The sequence below is a fragment of the Lagopus muta genome, chromosome 1 (genome assembly GCF_023343835.1).
Source record: "Lagopus muta isolate bLagMut1 chromosome 1, bLagMut1 primary, whole genome shotgun sequence".
Lineage (NCBI taxonomy): Eukaryota > Metazoa > Chordata > Aves > Galliformes > Phasianidae > Lagopus > Lagopus muta.
In genome coordinates, this window is record NC_064433.1 from 26,755,458 (window position 1) to 26,776,851 (window position 21,394).

At 36.7% G+C, this 21,394-nt stretch overlaps 1 protein-coding gene across 4 annotated transcripts in view; it reads left to right on the forward strand.

Annotated features, from left to right (window-relative positions):
- The window catches only part of DOCK4 (dedicator of cytokinesis 4), a 240,727-nt gene that overhangs the window by 161,719 nt on the left and 57,614 nt on the right, over positions 1-21,394 (forward strand). For all 4 annotated transcript variants that reach the window (XM_048943492.1, XM_048943510.1, XM_048943503.1 and 1 more), the window contains exons 21-26: positions 57-138; positions 1,017-1,187; positions 2,563-2,755; positions 9,529-9,656; positions 11,799-11,933; positions 16,191-16,289. In XM_048943492.1, coding sequence (XP_048799449.1) covers positions 57-138; positions 1,017-1,187; positions 2,563-2,755; positions 9,529-9,656; positions 11,799-11,933; positions 16,191-16,289 — 808 coding nt within the window. The remainder of the gene's footprint in view (positions 1-56; positions 139-1,016; positions 1,188-2,562; positions 2,756-9,528; positions 9,657-11,798; positions 11,934-16,190; positions 16,290-21,394) is intronic.

The following is a 21,394-nucleotide window of genomic DNA, read 5'->3' on the forward strand; positions in this document are numbered from 1 at the left end:
GCACTTAACTCTTCTACAACCAGTGTGTTATAGTACTTTCTGATGTGGTATTCTAGAGATCTGATAAAAGTAATGAAGTGGCATATTGATCGAGTCACTGAAGTGGAGTTGCATGAGCACATACAGGAAGTACTAAAGGTAAGAGAATCACCTTTGAAAGCGATTATATAATACCAGCAGATTTAACTCAGTAAAAGGAACACAGTATGTGTAAATAATGAAACTGTAGTATTAATTCTAGGGAGTTGCAGGCATTTTGAGTGCAGTCAGTTGCTTTTTTTTTCTTTTGTCAATAAAGCTTGCAACCCCTAGACTCTGGAGCTCTGTCGTCCTTACTGAATGAGAATACAAGTAGGAGCTAGATCTAAGAAACTGTATATGAATTGTGTTGGTAGTATTAACATCTGTCACATAACTGAATCTAAATGGTAAACAAGAATGCTGACTTAATGATTCAACCTTGACAGCAAGGAATTCTATTTAAAATGGTGATTTGCTTGCTCTCATCCTGTTTTGTACATTAACAGAGCTCAGTGCAGAGAAAGGCTGAACTGTAGAATAGAATAATTCCATTTGGGACTAAGCTTATTTTTTTTGCATTACCTGGTTAACAGTTGACAGGAAAACATTTTTAACATATAACAGGCCAAAGAAATTGTAGAACAGCTCAAAGTTTCTTATGTTGGCCTTGCATGTTTAAGCTCTGCATATTTTTGTGGCCACAGACATGCATGGATGTCTTGCAGAGGGCAGTGTTGAGATTTTGCAATTTTACTTTTTTAAAATAAATGAGCGTTCCCTAGTATGTAAAGGTTATAAAAGGCAGAAGAGTGTTTCTGGTATGTGCTTTTCAAATGTTAGTATTGCATTGGAAGTAAAAACAAAAAGTTTGCCAAAATTAAAAAGCATGGTATTCTGTTTCAGACCCTTGTCATTATTGAAGTTATATAAGCATAAATCTTTTTATAGATGAGTTGGTTTATGTTTATGAGTTATTTCTAATTTTGACATTTTAGGCACAGGAATATATCTTTAAGTATATAGTTCAGTCTCGAAGGTTATTCTCTATTGCTACTGGTGGACAAAATGAGGAAGAATTTCGCTGTTGTATTCAAGAACTTCTGATGTCAGTACGCTTCTTCCTTTCTCAAGAGAGCAAAGGAGCCAGTGCTTTATGCCAACTGCAAGTAAGTTTGTGAGCATGCCTTGGTAATGATTAGTTTCCATCTGCACTATTAAAAAAATCTACACGTGTTTTTACCTATGTTCTTGAAAAGAAAATGTTTGTTACAGCAAAATGATGTTTCAGCTTATGCACATACCTTCATCCTATAGTGTGAAATTTTCATACCAGCAGCTTCTGAATATGCGTGACGAAGATAACCCTACATCAAATATTTAATTTTGAATTACACGCAATTCATATTATGCTTTTGACAATACCAGTGATAAAAATGACATTTCTGAACTGCTGGGTACAAATCAAGGGATTTCTCTGTTTTGAGCACTTTACAGCTTTGTTTAACCACTTTTGAGTTCAAGAATTTGAACTAAACAAAAGGCTGTCAGATTTTTTTATTCTTTACAGAAAAATATCTATCTCGATGAACAATATATTTTACCACGCAGCTGATATATCTTTATTTCAGTTGAGACCACTAAAATTTATTATTGCTGAAGGGCAAAGGCAAATCACTCAGGAGACAGATCTCTGCATTAGGTGTGATTTAGCAGTGTCCACAGCTTGAAGTTGTACCTCTTAGTTGTCATCTCCTGCTTCTATAAGTGTGACTGTTTAAGGTCTGTTCTACCAAGAAGATAGTAAAATCAGAGAGAACAGGGTGGAGAAGTGGTTCTTCCTTCTCATATCACATAAGTAGCTGGAGTGTAATGTCTGCAGCAAAATGATATAAACAAACATTTTCAATTATTCCTTGCTATCTTTAACCTTGAATATTGCCTGTTATTACACCAGCATGAAAAGGGTCTGAAGTATAAATAGCTTTTCTCCGTTGGCAGGAATTGGAGAGGAAGGAGGGAATGTAAGTTCTTGCTTCCTTTCTCTAGCATTGTCTTATTTCCTTTCTTCAGTGTTTCCACGTTCATTATTCTCACTGAAAGGTTTCTAAACCTATTTAAAGATTGTTGAAATGAACGCTTCTGTCAGTGCTTCTCACTCCAGAATAAAAGTTTTCTCTTTTTGTTCTGTTATCAGCTGGCTTACGTTATCATTTCAAAAATTTACACACATGTGCAGATGATGAGAAACCTATAAATAATAAATGTTTTTATTCTAAATTGAGCTTTTTCCTTGTTTGTGAAGGAAATGTACAGTTGCGTGATAGTGTTTAAGGGAAATTAGTCACAATTATAAGAAAGTTAATGAAAGTGAGGATATTTCTTCTGAAAAATCTAGCCAATTTTAAAGGTGTTGACTGCCTTTGAAATGTAAAAATAGCAATTTTTCTACAGGTACTTGTTTCACTATAGTTATTTAAATTCTATGAATGTCAAAACCATTCTGCAATATCTAACTGTCCGATTTTTTTCCTTTTCCTCTAGGCTGTGTTTCTCAGCTCATTCCCATCTGTGTACTCTGAACTTTTGAAGCTCTTTGATGTTAGAGAAGTGGCAAATTTGGTTCACGATGCTCTGGGCAGTTTGCCGACAGTCATGCAGGGGGATGAATCCCTTCAAGCTGTTAAACTTCAGAGTATTGGGAAAACTGTAGAGAGCCACCTGTACACCAACCCAGGTAAGGTTGTCCTGGGCTGCCTGCTGTTAAGGAACTTCAGTGTTACATTTGTTATGCAGGTCAGCAGGTACTGAAGGGAACGGTGCCCCTCATAACTGCATTTCCCACGTCATGTTTCTTCAAATGCTGTTCTGTAAAAGCTGCTCATTAACAAGAATACAGTCAGTTAGAGGTTGCGTTTTCAGAGACAAATAAAAAGACATTTTTTTCTTAAACTGCTGCTAGTTATGTCTGTGAAATAAATTCACACTGTACTTTTAAAGTAATCATAAAGGGAAAAAGCTCTACAAATGTAATGTCTTCTTTTTTTCTTCTTTGGGGCGGTCCAGCAAACAGATTCTCATTTATCCATTAAGTTTTATTTGTCTTGCTAGTTCAGCAGATTTGATCCTCTGTTTTCTTAATATGACCTAAAAAACCTACACAGATACAAGTGATACTCAATATATATCATATAAAATAATACAGCTTTTTGCTACGTGGAAGAAAAAGGTTCTGTGTGGTGATGACCCCACAGTTGTTTTTTTTTCATTTCTAAGTAAAAACCATAGTAAAGACCAAGTATTAATTTTGAGAGGAAATAATTTTGTAGTAAGCAATTTAAAATAGATTTTTAAAAAATTAGTAAGCGTTAATTTACTAACCAGAAGCACTCTTGAGGGCTCTTTGGATACTGGCTGATGGAGTTCAGTAGGAACATCAGCTTTTGCCATCTAAATCAGTCATGATAGAACAACTACAATGATGAAGACTCTGCAAAACCCCTGGGTTATGCATAAATATTTTGATATGCTGCAAAATAAAGTGATCCTAGAAAATAAAAAAAATATATTAAAAAAGTGTGATTTTAAGGATTTTACTTTAAAAGTTTGAGCTCAAGGAAGTGGGTAAGTATTGGATCCTTACTTTTCTTCCTTCTGGTTGCAAAAACAGCTTTCTCTTTCCCATGTGAGCCTCCACAGAAGTCTCTTCCAGAACACTTAGCTTTTCCTATGGCTGGTTGAGAAAACCTCTCCACTTTAAAAAAAATTCCTCTTTTTTTTTTTTTTTTTCAAAGTGCAAAGATTTTATACTGCTTTCAAGTACTCCAGAGTCTTTTTCAGACTAATTATTATTTCTTAATTTGTCTTGCCCAGCAATATTCATATAATAAATATATATAAATATATATATTTAATAGTTCCTGTTCCTTTGCATATGTTTTTTCATACTTTCTCACAGAACTGTTGGGGGAGATGTATGTGTTCATGTATATTTTATTCAGAAATTCAGTTTATATTAGTATCACTACAGTGGATAGCAGAAATGATTTTGGAAAAGCTCTGCAAGTAATTCTTTGCATCTGTGACTCTTTTTGAAGGAGCAAGGGAGAAGTTTTTCAGCCATACCTGTATTTTTCTTCAGCACTACAGGCAATTTTGAAAACAGTTAATGACTGTTCTGAAAACAGGGACATGTCTGTGCAGTTGGAGAGCTGGCATATGTGTTTGGTTTTGGAAATGATGTGATAATTGTTTGTTTGACTTAATCATTTTCTTCTCCTATCCACATTGAGTCCAGTGATTGCATAAATTGAATGAGTCCAAATAAACCTAAGAACAACGTCTTTGCTTTTCACTGTTCAAGTGCTTCTTGCTGTTCACAGAATCACAGAATCACAGAATCACAGAATCACCCGGGTTGGAAGGGACCCCAAGGATCATGTAGTTCCAACCCCCCTGCCTAGCAGGGCCACCAACATACATATTCAGATCAGGTTGCCCAGGACCCCGTCCAACCTGGCCTTAAACACGTCCAAGGACGGGGCATCCACAACCTCCCTGGGCAGCCCGTTCCAGGGCCTAACCACTCTCCTAGTAAAGAACTTCCCCCTAACATCTAACCTAAATCTTCCCTCCTTCAACTTAAAACCATTTCCCCTAGTCCTGCTGTTGTCAGCCATTTTGAAGAGTTTACTCCCCTCCTGGGTGTAGGTTCCCTTCAGGTATTGATAGGCTGCAATGAGGTCACCCCGCAGCCTTCTCTTCTCCAGGCTGAACAAGCCCAACTCCCTCAGCCTGTCCTCATAGGGGAGGTGCTCCAGCCCCGTGATCATCTTAGTCGCCCTCCTCTGGACCCTTTCCAAAATCTCTGTCTTTCTTGTACTGAGGGCAATTTAATTTATTTAAGATGCTCAATTACACTAGTTTTTTTCCTGTCAGGCTGAAGTTTTGTCCATTGGTTCAGATGTAGTCTTTGAAATGAATATCATCCTTCTTTAATCCTTAAAACACACTGGAGTGCTGAATTTTTTATATGTCTGTGCAAGTGTTTTACTGCTAAATGAAAATTGAGGGGAAGAATTGTGTTATGAGTTAAATGTTTAATGTTAACCTAACTTGCATAGGAAAGTCACAAGGATTGTCCAGATTGGTATCTCTTTCTAATCTTGCTAAGCATGTACTTGAAAAGCTCAATATTGTGATTTTTTTTTTCTCTTTCAGTATAATATTTGTGAAGGACAAGTATTAGCATTTTAAACAGTCAGCTAATTCAGATTTCTGCACAAAGGAAAAATTAAGACAGTGACTGATTGCTAGGAATTTTGATTATTGCACCATTCCTTGCACTCATTAATTTTACTGTACACAGTGGCTGACATTGCAGCTGCAAGTTTTTAAGAAAAAAAGAGTAACCTAAGGCAGATGTATATACTGTGTTCTCAAAACATTCTCATAATCTTTGGTTTAGCTTGAGCAGTGGTGGAGATGTTAGCTATCCTCTGCTGTAATACCACTAGATCTCTCTTCTAAGCAGATCAAGACAGATATTTAGACTATGAGATTCCAAGGAACTTTTCTAAAGCTCTATTATATGTGGTGGTTAATTCAGTAAGTGGCACTACTACATCTCATCTATAGTTACAAGCCATTGTAGCATGCTTTTTGCTAATTTTAGGAAAGCTAACTTCCAGCTCTTTGGGGAGGTTGTTAATAAAACCCTTGGGAATCTGTCCTGAAGGCCAAGGAAGCAGAGACAGAGCTGGCAGATCCTTAAGAAAGCTTTCCTCAGGGCTCAAGAGCTCTCCATTCCCAAGTGCGGGAAGTCAGGAATGGAAGGCAAGAGGTAGGCGTGGCTGAACTGGGTCTTGTTGTTCAGACTAGGGAGCAAGAAGAAAATGAACAAGCAATGGAAGCAGGGACAGGTAACTTGGGAGGAGTAAAGGGATGCTGCTAAGCAGTATAGGAAGGGGTTCGGGAAGGCCAAGGCCCAGCTGGAACTAGACTTGGCAAGGAGTGCAAAGAAGAAAAGAGGGAAGACTTCTCTAGGTACATCAATTGGAAAAGGAAAATCCAGTAGGGTGTACCATCCCTAGTGAGCAACACAGGAAGGCTTGTAACAATGGACAAATATATGGACAAATGTAACAATGGCCAAGGTATTCAGCAACTTTTTTGACTTCACCAGAGACTGCTGTTCACACAGCCCTTGTGTAGATGGTTTGGAAGGTGGGAACTGGGGGAGCAGTGCCACTCCTGTTGTAAGTGAAGATCAGGTTCATGACTGCCTGAGGAATCTGAACATCCCTAAGTCTATGGGTCCTGATGAGATGCATCTCAGAGTCTTGAGGAAATCGGCTGATGTAGTCACCAAGCCACTCTTGTTGATATTTGAAAAGTCATGGCAGTCAGGTAAAGTCTCTGGTGACTGGAAAGATGGTAATATTGCTCCCATTTTTAAGGAGGATAGAAAGAATGACCCAGGGAATTACCAACCTGTTAGCCTCACATTAGTGCCAAGGAAGATCATGGAGCAGATCCTCCAGAGGGAGCTATGTTGAGGGAGGTGATGCGGGATAGCCAGTAAGGCTTTGCCAAGGACAAGTCCTGCCTGACCAACCTTGTCACTTTTTATGATGCTATTACTCTGTCAGTGAACAAGGGCAGAGCCACTGATGTCATCTATCTTGACATCAGTAAGGCCAGACACCTGATATCTCTCAACATCCTTCTCTCCAAATTGAAAAGATATGGATTTGATGGATGGACTGTTCCATGGAGAAAGAACTGGCTGCAGGATCAAACCCGGAGCATGTGGTCAATGACTCCATGTCTGGATGGAGATCAGTGACAAATGGTGTTCCCCAGTGGTCAGTGCTGGGACTGATTCTCTTTAGTGTCTTCATCAACGACATCAACAGTGGGGTTGAGTGCATCCTCAGCAAGTTTGTGGATGACACCAAGCTATGGGGTGCAGTCAACATGCCCAAGGGACGGGATGCCATCCAGAGAGACCTAGACAGGCTTCATCAGTGGGCCCAAGTGAACCTCATGAGGTTCAACAAATCTGAGTGCAAGGTCTTGCACCTGGGTTGAGGCAAGCCCCACTACCCACATAAGCTGAGGGATGAAAGGATTTTGTGCAGCCCTGACGAAAAGAACTGGGTTTTCTGGTGGGTGGCAAGCTGGACATGAGACAGCAATGTGCACTCACAGCCCAGAAAGCCAACCATATCTTGGGCTGCATTAAAGACGCAGGGCCAGCAAGGCAGGGGAGGTTATCCTGTCCCTCTACTCTGCACTGGTGAGACCTTATCAGGAGTACCGAGTCCAGGTATGGAGTCCTCTATGCAGGAGAGGCAAGGACCTGTTGGAGCATGTCTAGAGGAGAGCCACAAAAACGATTCAAGGAATGGAACACCTCTTTTGAGGACAGGCTGAGAGAGCTGGGGCTGTTCAGCCTGCAGAAGAGAAGGCTTTAGATGGCCTGAGGCAGCATTTCAGTATCTGAAAGGGGGCTACAAGAAGGACGGGGACAGATTCCTTAGCAGAGTCTGTTGTGATAGAACAAGAGGAAAATATTTCAATCTAAAAGAGGGGAGATACAGATTGAGTTGTCATGGTCTTATAGTTTTTGTTGGAATTACACATCAGAACATCATGCAGTGCACCTGGAGTTAAAGAGCAAATGCTGCAGTTCCATGGATTGTTGATATTTGTGTTTTCCTGGTCTCAGAAGAGAAGAATTAACTACAACTCCCAGAAGATTTCATTTTTCTGTTTCCATTTTCCATTTGGAGGGAAAGATGTAACTGGCTGGGAGTCAGAAGAATTCCCCTTCTTTGTTCTTTTTGCCCTCTGGCTGTTTCGCCTACAGCATTAGAGTAAGGACTTTGGTTTCAGAAACTCTCCCTCTCATTTTATTTATTAGTTTCAATTCCAATCATATTGTATTATATAGCATTATCTCACATTCTACTATTAGATTCAGTAAACTAAGATATTTTTCTCTTAGCTTGTTGCCACTGTTTTCCTCATGTATTCCCATCTCCCTACCTTTTCCCTTCCCCTCCCCACTCTTTTTCCAAGGGCATGGGTCTGTGGGTCTCTTCATCCCCTTGTCAGGGAACAAGGCTGAACCAGGCCAAACTGTGACATGAGTATAAGAAAGAACTTTTTTATAATTATAATGGTGAGGCACTGGAACACATTGCCAAAAGGAATGGTGGGTACCCCATCCTTGGAGACGTAAAAGATCAGGCTGGACAGGGCCTTGAGCAACCTGATCTAGTTGTTTGTGTTGCTGTTTGTTGCGGGGGAGTTGGACTAGATGACCTTTAAGGGTCCCTTACAATTCAAAAGTTCCTCTAATTCTATGATTGAGTTTTGTAGCACTTGTGTCACCCCCAGAAGAGTACATGGCATAGAGCTTCAGGCAGCCTTACACTCTAAGTCCTTCATCTCTGCCATTGAAGATGGATTACTACACTTAATGTGGCAATGCTTGCATAAACATCAGGAATTATACCTAGGTGGAAAAATGATTTTGAAGGGGTTGTTTTCCTGCTAGATAAATTCAATTCTTAGGAAATAATTTCATTAATGTACAAAGAAACAAGTATATATAGATAGGTAGAAAATAATCTTTAATATTTTAGTACAGGAAATTGTCCCAGAGGGCATCATTTCTCAAGGAAAACACCTGAAACCGACAGCATGAAAACAGATAACACCCATTCCTTTTATCAAGTTGTGGATAGGTGTTTTTTGTAATAACAAATTTAAGTATTCGAACTCTTCAATTTTAACATTGTTTGATTGTAAGAAGAAGGAGGAAAAAGTAGTATGTTTTTGAAGTTCTTTGATCATTTGGACAGAATTTAGGACTAAAAATAGCACCAAGGAGCTGTGTTTAGGAAATGGAATACGGGAAAGGCAAATTACTCAGTGTAGACACCAGTACTCTAAATTGCTCATAGGCAGTAGGAGTGAAGAATCTGGGAAAGCAAAAATCCTGAAAGAAATTTGAAAGTAATGCTGGTCTAAAAATCAAGGCTCATTTTGCAGAATAACATAGCTTCAGGATAAAGTCAGTTGTGATTTTGGCATGCGAAGGGATCCTGTCACATAGCAGGAAACACTAGAACATAATTCCTCATTGTTTTGAATAAAGTATTATTATGCTGTGATTTTTGTTTGTTTGTTTTTAATGACAATTCAGTAAATACATTATTTCTTTTGTATGTATTTGGCACAGTGGTGTTTGTATCCATCCATAGTACATGTTGCCTTTCAGCATGTTATTCATTCTTTAAAAACTTACTTTTAGTTCACATGAAATTATTAATTAAAGACTTCAGCTTATAAAAAATGTTGTTTTAAGCATGTATGTAAGAGCTTTTGCTTATCAGAAACACAGTTCTGAACACTGTTCATGACTTATCTGTATGGTTGTATTAAACTGAAATGATTCTGTGAGAAGGTTCTACTCATAGAGGTTTCCATTTATTTCAGATTCACGATATATTCTTCTTCCAGTGGTTTTACATCATCTCCACATGCATTTACAAGAACAGAAGGACCTTATAATGTGTGCACGTATCCTTAGCAACATATTTTGTCTCATCAAGAAGAACAGCTCAGTAAGTAAACACAGTGTTACATCCATAAGTTATTGAACTTCTTTAAATGGCACGCAGTAATGACACAAGCTTGACCTTGGCCAAGAACATTTTAAAGAGCTCTCTGTGTAATATTCTACATGAATGTGTAGTGTGTAGTATTCTACATGAATATGTAGTTTGATTTCTCAGGCACTTTTTTTTTTGTTTGTTTGTTTTGTTTTGTTTGTTTCTCTAAGCAAGATTATTTAATTGTAGCACATTATTTTCCTCCAAGCTTTGAGACTTTACGAATGTTGTGTTGGACACACAAAAAAAGGCCACTTTCTTTTAGAGGTGTATTATGTTGTGAGTTACTTAGTCATAGAAGGCATGAAGATGATATAGGGAAGGAACTGTCTTTACAAATTAATCTGTGAAAGCTGCATGTAAGAGCTACAGTAGGTACATGTATTACAAACATGAAAGATGATGATGAAGTTCTGTCAGGCAACTAAGATAACAAGAAACATGCACTGCTTGTATTTAGTGCACTACATAGAAATCAGGCCCAGCATACCTTACATTGTAACGCATTGGTGAGAACTGTTGTGTTTGTTTCTTCATTTTGAACTACTGTTAGTAATTAAAGTTGTACAGTCATTGATTTGATGTAGATGTGACATGCAACTTTGGCATCATAACATTCGTATTGCAACTGCTCTTTGTTAGTATTAGTACCTCTTTACAGGGGAAGGGGATAGATGATAAAGCATTGCTGTAGTTTAGGACTGGGAGAAAAGCTTGTATGTCCGACCTTAACTTCAAGAGAACCTTCATTTGAAGTTACCAAGTTCTTCTAGTCATGAATTCCAGTGATGTGCACAACCTGAATTTGATGTCTGCATAAAACTCTCTTCAGTGTGCAGGATATTCAGATATTCTTTTCAGTAGTCTTTGAGTCACTTAGGGTTTTAACAACTTGCTGACTGCTATAAGATTTTTGTGGATCAATTCAGAACTTCATTCCTTCTGTTAATGATCTAGAAAAATCAGAGGTTGATGGAACAACTGAATTTACATGGAGATATTGTTGAAAACTGTTTTTTTTTCTGTTGGTCATTCTAACAGTAATTTGTACATGACTCCTCACACCTTGGCATAGCAATTCCTCAATACACTGAATACTGCCTGCCTTCATAAGTAGCAAAGTTAACAGTAGTTTGACACTATGTGAAATGACAGAGAGAACACGACCATGACATTAGTTTCATCTTGAGTTCAAACAAGAATTTTGTTACAGATCATATGCTTAGCGTGTGTAGGAGGAACAAAATAAAGATCTCACTCCTACACTTCAATGCCGGTGGAGTTGAATGATTCTGTTTGTCAGCTGAGTTTTAGCTTGGCTGTGAGCATTTGATTATGAAGTGTTTATTTCTGCAATGAAATGTCATCTTAACCAGTGGATAAAATGGCTTAGAGGAAGATGGTGTTGTCTGCTGCCTTGGAGACAGAAAACATTGCTGAAGCAGGGAAAACATATTTCTGTCTGATTTAAAAAGGAAACTTGACTTCATCAAGTGTTTTCTTGTGTCTAATTAAGATATTCATGATCTATTTTGGCGATGAACACTTTGGCTCCTCTGCACTGATGTTGTGTACAAGCTGTAGTCTTACATAAATGGCTGATTTATTTGTGCTGTTCAGTTGACAGAAAGCAGTGTAGCTGGTCCTTATTGCTGAAGCAGGTCTTGAAGGTTGAGTACCATCTATTTGTTCCCGGTGCTAGTTTAGAAGTTTGAAAACCTAGTTCTACTTTTTGGATTTTAAGCCTCATTTGTGGATTTCCTCAGAAAATACATGGGCATTACCTGTTATCAGCTTCAGTGAAAAAACCGCCAATATTATTTTAAACATTAATTGAAAATAGGAATATGCTAATTTGATGAATGTTTTCATTTTAAAAGTCATCCTCCTAACAGTCCTCTGTATTTCAGTACAATGTAATTGAAAATGGTTAAGATAACGTCAGTAGAATTAAACAATATCTTAACTAGAGAAAAGTTTCTCAAATGAAATATTTGTAACAAAGCTATCATTGGTTTCTAAAGGCATATCAAAGAAAATATTTGTGATCATTTTTCTGTTTTTATAATTTCAGTATCTTATTTATTTTTCAAGGAAAAATCTGTTCTGGAGGAAATTGATGTGATTGTAAGCAGCTTACTAGATATTCTGTTAAGGACAATACTGGAGATCACCAGCCGACCACAACCATCAGGCTCTGCTATGCGCCTTCAGTTTCAAGATGTGACTGTAAGTTCCTTACAGTGAAATATGGCACAGTTACTGGTTGGACTGGCTGAAGTGCTGCATTTATGCATTTATGAGAATTCTGTGTTTATGTCACTGTGGTAATATTTTGTGTAAAAAGCAGAGAATGAGGAAAACAAAGTAAACTCTTTGTATTTTATTCATTTTTGGTGGAAATGCTAATATTTTAAATTATATTTATTTATGTATTTTGACACTAAAAATTACTTTTGAGGTTGTTTGGGAGAATTAACTATTGCACCATGTTTCATTTGTTGACATTTTTAATAGCTTTCTGAATCTCTCACTGAATTTTATTTCCTGAAAGTGGAAAAGTGTCAGCTAATAACAGTTTGCTTCCTAAAATGCATATATTTTTCAGATGATGAATCAGCTCTGTATGTGCCTCCAAAATATGTGGTGCTAGCCTGTACAAATGCAGATTTATTAATTGAAAGTCATTTTGTTGTTTTCTGGGCTGAGCACTTGAGCTTCAATTCTGTCACATGAAGTAGAGCACAGAAGATGGATTTAGAAGATTAACAAATGATATTTTGGTTAATATGATATAACAAGCCATGCAAATTAGAAGGTTGACATTGAGGCATTTACAAGACAGCTAATGATTGAGTGAAACAAACTTAAGTGTTATTTTGTTTTGCTTTCAGTAAGGTTCCCAGTTTGCTTTTGAAGGGCAAATCTGTTCTAATATGGCAGGGGACATGATTCCAGTATGAGTTGAGGGCTTAATATTTTGTGTACGGAACATTATAGGTCTTGTGATTTGCCATCTCATTATACATTTAATTAATTGCCTGATTTTACATTGTAACATTTTTTGTTAACAAATATACAGTTGATTTTCAAACTAGAATTTCCCGAGATCAAACACTTCAAAAAGTGTTTAATACCTGTGAAAGAAATGCATTGTTGCCTTTTCTGTTTTTGTTTATTTCACTTTTCTGACAAAGAACAAACATTACGTGAAGTGTTTATGCAGCTGACCAAGTTCTGTAGAAGGATAACACTATGCTTTAATCACTGTGTTTCAGTAGGAGTATACATCTAAGAGGTGGTTTTTTTTCTTTTTTTCCTTATAGATTACAAAATTACAAATGCAGTGTGTCAGATTCTTTTTTATCTTTTGTTTTACTCTCTCATTGACTTTCCTGGTACATTGTCTTGCTTTAAAACTTGCATACGTCCTGCAAAATCATTAAGGCTAAATTAATGCTATGTCATTGATTTATATCTATAGGCCCTATTACTCAAACTGAACAATCCTTATAGCTTAATAAAATAAAATAAAAAATTAACCTGCAGATCAGGCTCCAAGCAACCTGATCTAGCTGTAGGTGTCCCTGTTCATTGCAGAGTTGGACTAGATGACCTTTAAGGATCCTTTCCAACTCTAAGTATTTTACAGTTCTCTATCAGACCATTACTAGAAATCTCAGCTGAAGGAGCAGTTGAGTATTAAAGTCCTAGTGCTGCAAAGTCTTGAGATAATTGTTTTTTTTCTGATACATCCACTTGCTTTTGGGTTAAGTTTTTAGAAAAACTTAGACTGAAACTACTTTGAAGTTTCAATTTTTTCCTTTTGTCCACAAGGAGAGTCATGTCATTGTTACCATAGGCATCTGAAAGAATACTTAATGTGGAAGTGACTCATGGCACAGCATAAGGCGATTATATGCATTTATGTAGAAACATCATGCAGTATGGGTTTATGGCAACACACTGAGCCAGATTCTTGGAACTATTTGTAGAGCAAGTATGATGAAGTGCAGGAGTACCGCAGTAGAGTCTGTTCCAGTATGTTACCATTATTTCAAGCTCTACATATTATAAATAGTCCTTGAGAGATGTATTATGTCAGTACACAGGATAAAACTCTATCGAACTTTTTTCATCAGATATAGTTGGAACGTAGTCAGCACATCATGGTGTGATTTTCTAGGCCTGTGTGTCACTGCTCCTTTGCAATTTACAAGGAAGCAGCATAAAATCAGTCAGCAGCAAGCTGTCTGTGTGGTTTCATGACTACACTTCTTTTCTTTTTTCTTTTTTTTTTTTTCTTTTTGTCTCAGATAGTTTTGGTACCTTGGTACTGTTTCCATTTGTAGCAAGCTGGACAGTAAAATGGATGTGGTGCCTCAAACTGAGCACAAATGTAACACATCTTGGGACGGAACCTAGGGAAGGGCTCAGTATTACAGAAGCTGTACTAACGAACATTGAAATAAATGCAGAGGTGAAAGTGAAGCTTACACTTCAGTTCATTTAGGATCCCAAGGATTTAGATGTTTACGTTAAGAAAAATGAGGCTGCATATAAGGAGGTAGCAGAGAGAAAACCAACTAGACTAAGTCTTTTTTTTCTTTAATTTGAAATCTTGGAAGTTTAGAACCTGAGAACCTAAATTGCAATTTAATTGTCAGCTTCATATATTTAAATAGTTATGTTTGTTCAATGAGACATAGAAAATTACTCATAGGTTCTACCTAAGTGAATTGGCTGTGTGATTTGGCTTGACTTAGGAAATTGGAATCTGGTCCTCGTGGTTGTTATCGTGGTGATTTTGTGTGTGAAGTTTGCTTCTGTGCACTGCTAACATATGGCACGAGTAGTTATTCTGTAGCTAGCCTTGGAATAAACCTTAACAAAATATGTTTGGTTGTACCTAACTTATATTACCTGGCATGATAAAATCACATTGAGACTAGATACAATATGAAATTGCAACTGCAGAAAAATAACGATAAAAGACTGAAGTCTTTCTGATCTATGAAATGAATCTGATAGAAAATAAATTTTCAAATACCTTATGGGTATATACAAAATAACAGCTGTGACCTTGGTGGCTATGCCCAGACCTCAAAGGTTAACTTTGTAGACTTCTGGTATTGTTTGGAGAAAGTTGTGTTCACTATGAACAGTGGTTTTACAGAATTTATGAGCATTATTTCTGTGCAGAATCTTACTATAAGCAAGGCATAATTATTATTTTACCACAGTGTTGTGTGTTAAAGCAAACCCCTCCCACTCCCCCAGGTATATCAGGTATCATCACAAGTGTATCAGCCCTTCAAGTGTAAAAGCTAGGTCAGCCATTCCTGTGAAGATATATTCCTTTTTTTTTTTTTTTTTTTTTTTTTTAATTCTTTTAATTCTTTTTTTTACATTATGCTTTTAATGAAAGATTGGGAAAATTGTTGCTAAATTTTGCTTTAAAAATAAGTGGAAGGCAGCATGTTAAAGTAATGTAATTATACCTGTCCTTCCTGTTCCCTATTTCTGGTGGATAGGGGCCTGAAATGTGTTTCCTAATTTTGAAAAAGCATACGTGATAACAGAATTACTCTCTTAAAGCATTGAGATGTGGTCCAGACCTTTCACTCTTTCCTGTCCTCATCCACTCTGCAGTTGGACTGTATTGATGCTATTCACTGTTTCTTCCCGGGCCAAAAGAGAAGAAGCAGATGGCAAAGAGAGAGAGAATCTCTTCCTTCCTGTAGTATCTTGCTCTTTTGATTGTTAACTGGAGAGACTCAGAGCAGTTCTCTACTTTTTTATTCCTGTATCCCATGCTCTTCAGGGGACATCCAAGATGTGCATCTGGAGAGGCAGGGAGAAGTTTGTGGAGCAGCCCACAAGTTCCTTGGCTACATCCTGGAGCATATCTTTCCTAGACATGCTGTAGAGGGAGTCCAGAAGTCAACACAGTGGGAGCGAGCGTGGCTACCCAGTGGTTAAGCTGGCTTAGTGAGAAATTCCATAGCCAGACCAAGAAAACTTTTTATCAAAAACATTTTCAGTTTTTCTCCAGTCCTATTGAGTTTTCCTTTAAACAGGAAAACAATAGGACTCTTCCCAGAATTGCTGCAAAATATTTATGTTTTGCTTCAAAACCGAGTTGATTAAGAGGTTGTAATTTTAGCAATCTTAAATCTGTTTAAATACAAAAGAAACAAATGGCAAATCAAACTTCTATTGCTTTAGCTTTTCGGGAACTATTTCAAATAGATTTTGCTGAGCAAGTGAACAGCTTTGAGGGGAAATTAATTCTTTAAATGGGAAGGATGTTCTTAGCTAAATTAATGTATTTTCATTAAATATGAAATAATGTTTTCTAATTGTATAATTAATTTCTGTCACATTTTTAAATTAATTAAAATGCTTATGATATGGACAGTTTAGGCACAACTATGGAAGACCTGATAATCTTTAATTCTTCTCTTCATGCCTGTATCTTAACAGGGGGAGTTTGTCTCCTGTTTGCTGTCACTCTTGCGACAAATGACCGATAGACATTATCAGCAGCTTCTTGATAGCTTCAGTACAAAGGAGGACCTGAGAGTAAGTAACAGAAATGTTTTTCTACTTGTTCAAGTCGCCATTAGATGTAACAGTTTCTCTAATTAGATTCTCTTTTAAATTTCTCCCTTTCAGATACTTCTGTGCTTTGATGAAACATATTTAAATGCAATCTGTTTTATAGATTAGCTAACTTTTACCCAAATTTCCATATGTACGAAGGTCAACTCTTGTTACGAGTTTAGGATTCTATTGCTTCTGCGGTGACAGATAGAGTAGGGAATGGAGGACTGTATAATTGTTTTAAAGCAATAAACTTAACCTCAGATCTTGTTTTATAGATAATGGCAGCCTAATGTTACACAGCTCTGCTTGATTCTTTCTGATATCCAGTTATTTGTTTGTCTTATTTATTTACTTATTCATTTATTTATGTAGGCAAGCAGACAGTTTGAGAAATGCATATTCAAAAAACTCTATTTTTCTTAACAGCATAGCAGGTCCATTGGCATATCGTAATGTTTTTCTTGTTTGATTATGGAAGAGAGTAGCTGCAGAACTTTTTCAGGGCAGCTCGTACCAATTTTATTGATGGACTCAATGGGTTCATGGAGATTCAGTATTTTTAATTCCTTTTTGGAAGAGGAGGATGGATTAAAGAGGAAAAAAGAAAGACGAAAAAAGAAAAGGCAAGGTTAAGGTTACTTGCATAAAGATACAACACCAAGGCTTCTACTCTGCTAAACCCTGAGAAACTAATATAGAACCATATTTGGACTATATAATAAATCTTATTCAGGCAATGACCCAAATAGGAAAGTCATGACATCATAGTATAGTTTTTTGATGTTACTTTGGAAGTTATGATTTGTAAACTCAAGTATGACTGAAACTGGAAGCATAGTCATGGTGCAATTCCAGATTTTCTCAAACTTCTGATAGCTGTTTAGAGCTGTTCTGAAGAGCGAATACGATTCATTAGTGCCTTTTCTTTGTAGTAAAATAATCATATTGAGTTTGAAAGATAGAAAAAAATACTACTGAGAAAGTTATTTCTATCATGAGGAAAAATTACTACCATAGAATTGTAGAACGGCTCAGGTTAGAAGCATCCTTAAAGATCATTGAGCTCTTTTCCCTCTGCCATTGGCAGGGTCACCTGCTATTGAATAGATCAGGCTGCCCAGAGCCCCATCCAGCCTGGCCTTGGCCCTCCAGGGATGGGCCATCCACAACTTCTCTGGGCAACATGTTTCAGTGCCTCACCACTTATGAATAAAGAATTTTTTCCTAACTTCTAACCTTAATTTCCCTTTCTCTTAGTTTAAAGCTATTCCCTCTTCTCCTATTAAAAAAAACAACAAGAACAACAAAAGATCTTCTACCTAAAAGTTAAACCGGGGGGACATTTTTGTACTATTACTACTGTAATAGTAAAACAACCATCTGTTTTCACACAGCAGAGGTAATTACCTAATTGTTAGCTAATTATTCATGTATGTTGTGGAACCTGACTTTTTTTATTGAAAATATTTTCCCTGCTGTTTGAATTTTGAGCTGATATATATTCTTAGGTTTAGATTTTTATGTTTGCTGAATGTTTCAAACGTGATTCCTACGTTTGGTATATCTGTGAAATACAGAGTTGAGTTTATTGAGACTTCCGTGATTCTAGAACACGAAAACCTCTAGAATTATTGCTTGAATGGTGTTTGATTGGTGGCACATTTATATTCATTGCACATACATATGCTATTATTATACAAAGACATTTGGGAAGTAGCTATAGCTAGTGCCATCAGCTGTCAAAATAGAGGTTGTAAGAGTTCGAGTCCAGAGTTTATTATTTCCATTCTGATCTCATCAAATCAGCATCAATTCCAGCAGTGATTAAGTGGAAATATGTTTGATCATAATTAATTCTAGCACTCCTCTTCTGAATCTTAAGTAATATAAAAAGTAGATTTTTTGTTAACTTGGAAATATCAAATATCACTGAAATGTGAATAACAGGAAGAGGGAAAGATGACAGCTAATGTGTTTGTCTGACACTGCTGTTAATCATGAGGTGACTGTATTTCTTAGGCTGTCTTAAACAGCCTTGCCACTTGCCTCTGTATTTTGCTTTGTTTGCCAGGAGTGGAAATTCTTTTGTATTTTGTACTGCTTTAAGGCATGCTCTTTAGGAACTGACATCAACATGAGTAAAATAAGATTTAGAGTGTAAATACTTGTGATAAGACATTTTTATTGGAGATGGTTTTAATGACTGGAATAGTAACCATAGTTATTATTCTTGTAGCTAGCACGTATTTTGGAATTTAAGCGTCAGTGGTAACTAGCATCAACTTGTTGCAGTTTTGAATCCTCTTTTTGCACCAGTTTTGATCAGCTATATCAAATTGGATTAGATCTTCTCTAAGCTGCATTGCAAATTACAGATATAATGCAGAGTTTGCAGTGAAATGTCTGAGTGTAACTCAGGGCTTTGAATTGCTATCTGCTGTGCTTTTTTTGCTTTGATTACTTCTGTTTGTAGGCATCCCTCTGTTCTGAATGACTGGGCACTGATTTCACAACGTATTTCTTCTTTCTTTGACTAATTCTCAAAGTAATTATATCTAGTGCTTGCATTAGTGCATGTTTGCACAGCATTTGTGCTACTATTCAAAAATTATCTCCATCAAACCACTTCTCCAAACAAAAATTCAGTCGTGTAGGTACTTGTGAAAAAGAAAATGATTGTCATTTATCCTATTAAATGTATCTTCAGTTCTTCTTGAGAACAGTTTATAGCAAATTATTACAGACCATTTCTAGTTTGTTCAACACAGTATAGCAAAATGGAGTTTGAAAGAATTACAGCAATTTAAAAACGACACTTATATCTACATATTTTTATATGACAGACATCTGAGTGATGCTTTAAATAAGTGGTAGTTTACTGAAAGTTTTTTTCTATTTTTGAAATATATTTACTTTAAGTAATTGACACAATGACTATTTTTATTTTAGTCACATCTTCAGGAGAGTCATTTATTTTCCACAGAAAGTAGAAGATGGAAAAAGCGTTTTATATTTAAAAATATGCAAATGATGTAAGAAAGAGATGTCAGGAGATTAATGACTGAGTGGCAGCGCCAGAGACTGTATTTCATCCTCTGTTTGAAACACCTAATTTAATAAAGCAGTAATTTTAAATGATTTCTTTTGTTTATACTTCAGTATTATTTTAAAAATATGCTCATTTTGCTTACCACAAAATATCATCATCTTCTCGTAAATATATTTTATAGCAATTTACATAACAGAGCTCCCTTGTAGGCGGATACATTTGTTGCCACAAAAAAGCTCAGATCTAGTTTATGACAAAAGTTAACAGAGGAAATTATAAATAGGAGGTGAGAAGTAGGAAAGTGAATGAGAAAACAGTATATGTTAGCATAATGCAGCTTTGACCACAGCAAAATGGCTTTGGTTAATATGAGCGGTTTTTTAATTATCGGGTTAAAACCTGTCAGGCCTAATCTTTATCCGCTACTGGATAGCGGATGGATACATAGATAACGTATCAGAATAGATATAACAGATGTATAGGAGAGAACTGATGGAGGAAAAGATCATATTTTCTTGGGGCTCTGTGTGAACTTTACCTGCTCTTTATTCCCTTACTTCCAGCAAAAGGAACCCAAGCAGGGTACGACAGGTGCCAAAGCCTAACACCGGGTGCAATTTATTACGCTGTTCTCTAGTGGCTGCTGGGACAAGGCTGTGGGGTTGGCTAACATGGGGAATGTCTCTGGTGAAGAAGCTCAGAACTAGCCACCATTCTTCTGCTGCTATGCAAATGTATCCACTCATGCATGCACGTACACACTGTGGGACTTCTAAAAGGATTTGGTGCTGGAGCAGATAGCTCTAAATCAAATATTTGGGTGTCTTATGATGCAGGCAGATGCAGTGAAGGAGAGATCTGGGGAACAAATCTGGATGGAAATGTTTGCCTGGCAGAGACAGCTGTCAAACCATCTTCCTTGTAGACTCGTTGGCACTCTGCAAAAATCTCTAGGATGCTGTACAAAGACCTGATAAGAAGTAACTTGATAACTGCAGTGCAAACCAAGACACTGAGGATCAAGCAATTAGGTGGACTGTTGTCCCAAACTGAAATGCTAATACAGATTTATCCTGAGAAATACGGTGTAGAGTCTGACCTACTTTAAAGAAGATCTTATGTGTATTATATTGATAAACGTAAAAGAAATTCAAAAATTTTTGTTTATTAACTGAATAAGTAGTTTCTGGTCTCTCAGAAGGCAGTGCTTCTCACTGAATCACAGTGAGAATGAATCACAGATTCATAATTTCATTACACAGGAAACTGAAATGGCTTTAAACTGAAAGATGGGATATTTAAATTAGATGATAGAAGGAACTTCTTTACTCAGATGGTGATGAGGGACTGGAACAGTTGCCTGGAAAAACTGTGAATGTCCCATCACTGGAAGTGTTCAAGGCCTGATTGGATGGCGCCCTGGGCAGCTTGATCCTAGTGGGTGGCAACCCTGCCTATGGTAGAGGGGTTGGAAATAGTTGATCCTTAAGGTCTGTGCCAATCTAAGCCTATGTAAACAACACTCTATGACTCGTGAAGTGTTAAGCTAGTCAACTGACATTTTTTTTGTTTGGTTATTTTAGTGCTTATAATGGATTCCTAGAGAAATGTATTACCAAATATGCACAAACTTAATCACAAGAGTTTTAATTATTAATTATTAGTTATTAATATTAATTATGTTAGTAGAAATTTAATAGTTTTATCTTGCAACTCTTGCTAAAGCTATTCTTTTCTAAAATAGATTAGGAATTTTCATGCAGTTATACTTTAGCCTTGAATTGCGCTGCATTATGTTTGTATGTTTTTTGCACACTTATTGTAACATAGACAAATCTTCAATCTTGGGCTTTTCAAATATATATTTTATATCTAATAAATCACATATCACTGAATTGATGACACGGGTTCTATTAATATGAGAAAAAAATGGCCTAATACAAAATATAACAGCAGTGTCTACATTTACTTTGTTTTTGAGCTTCCCTGGAATAAAAAGCTTATTCTGTTCTTAACCTAGCTGCCTAAAGAA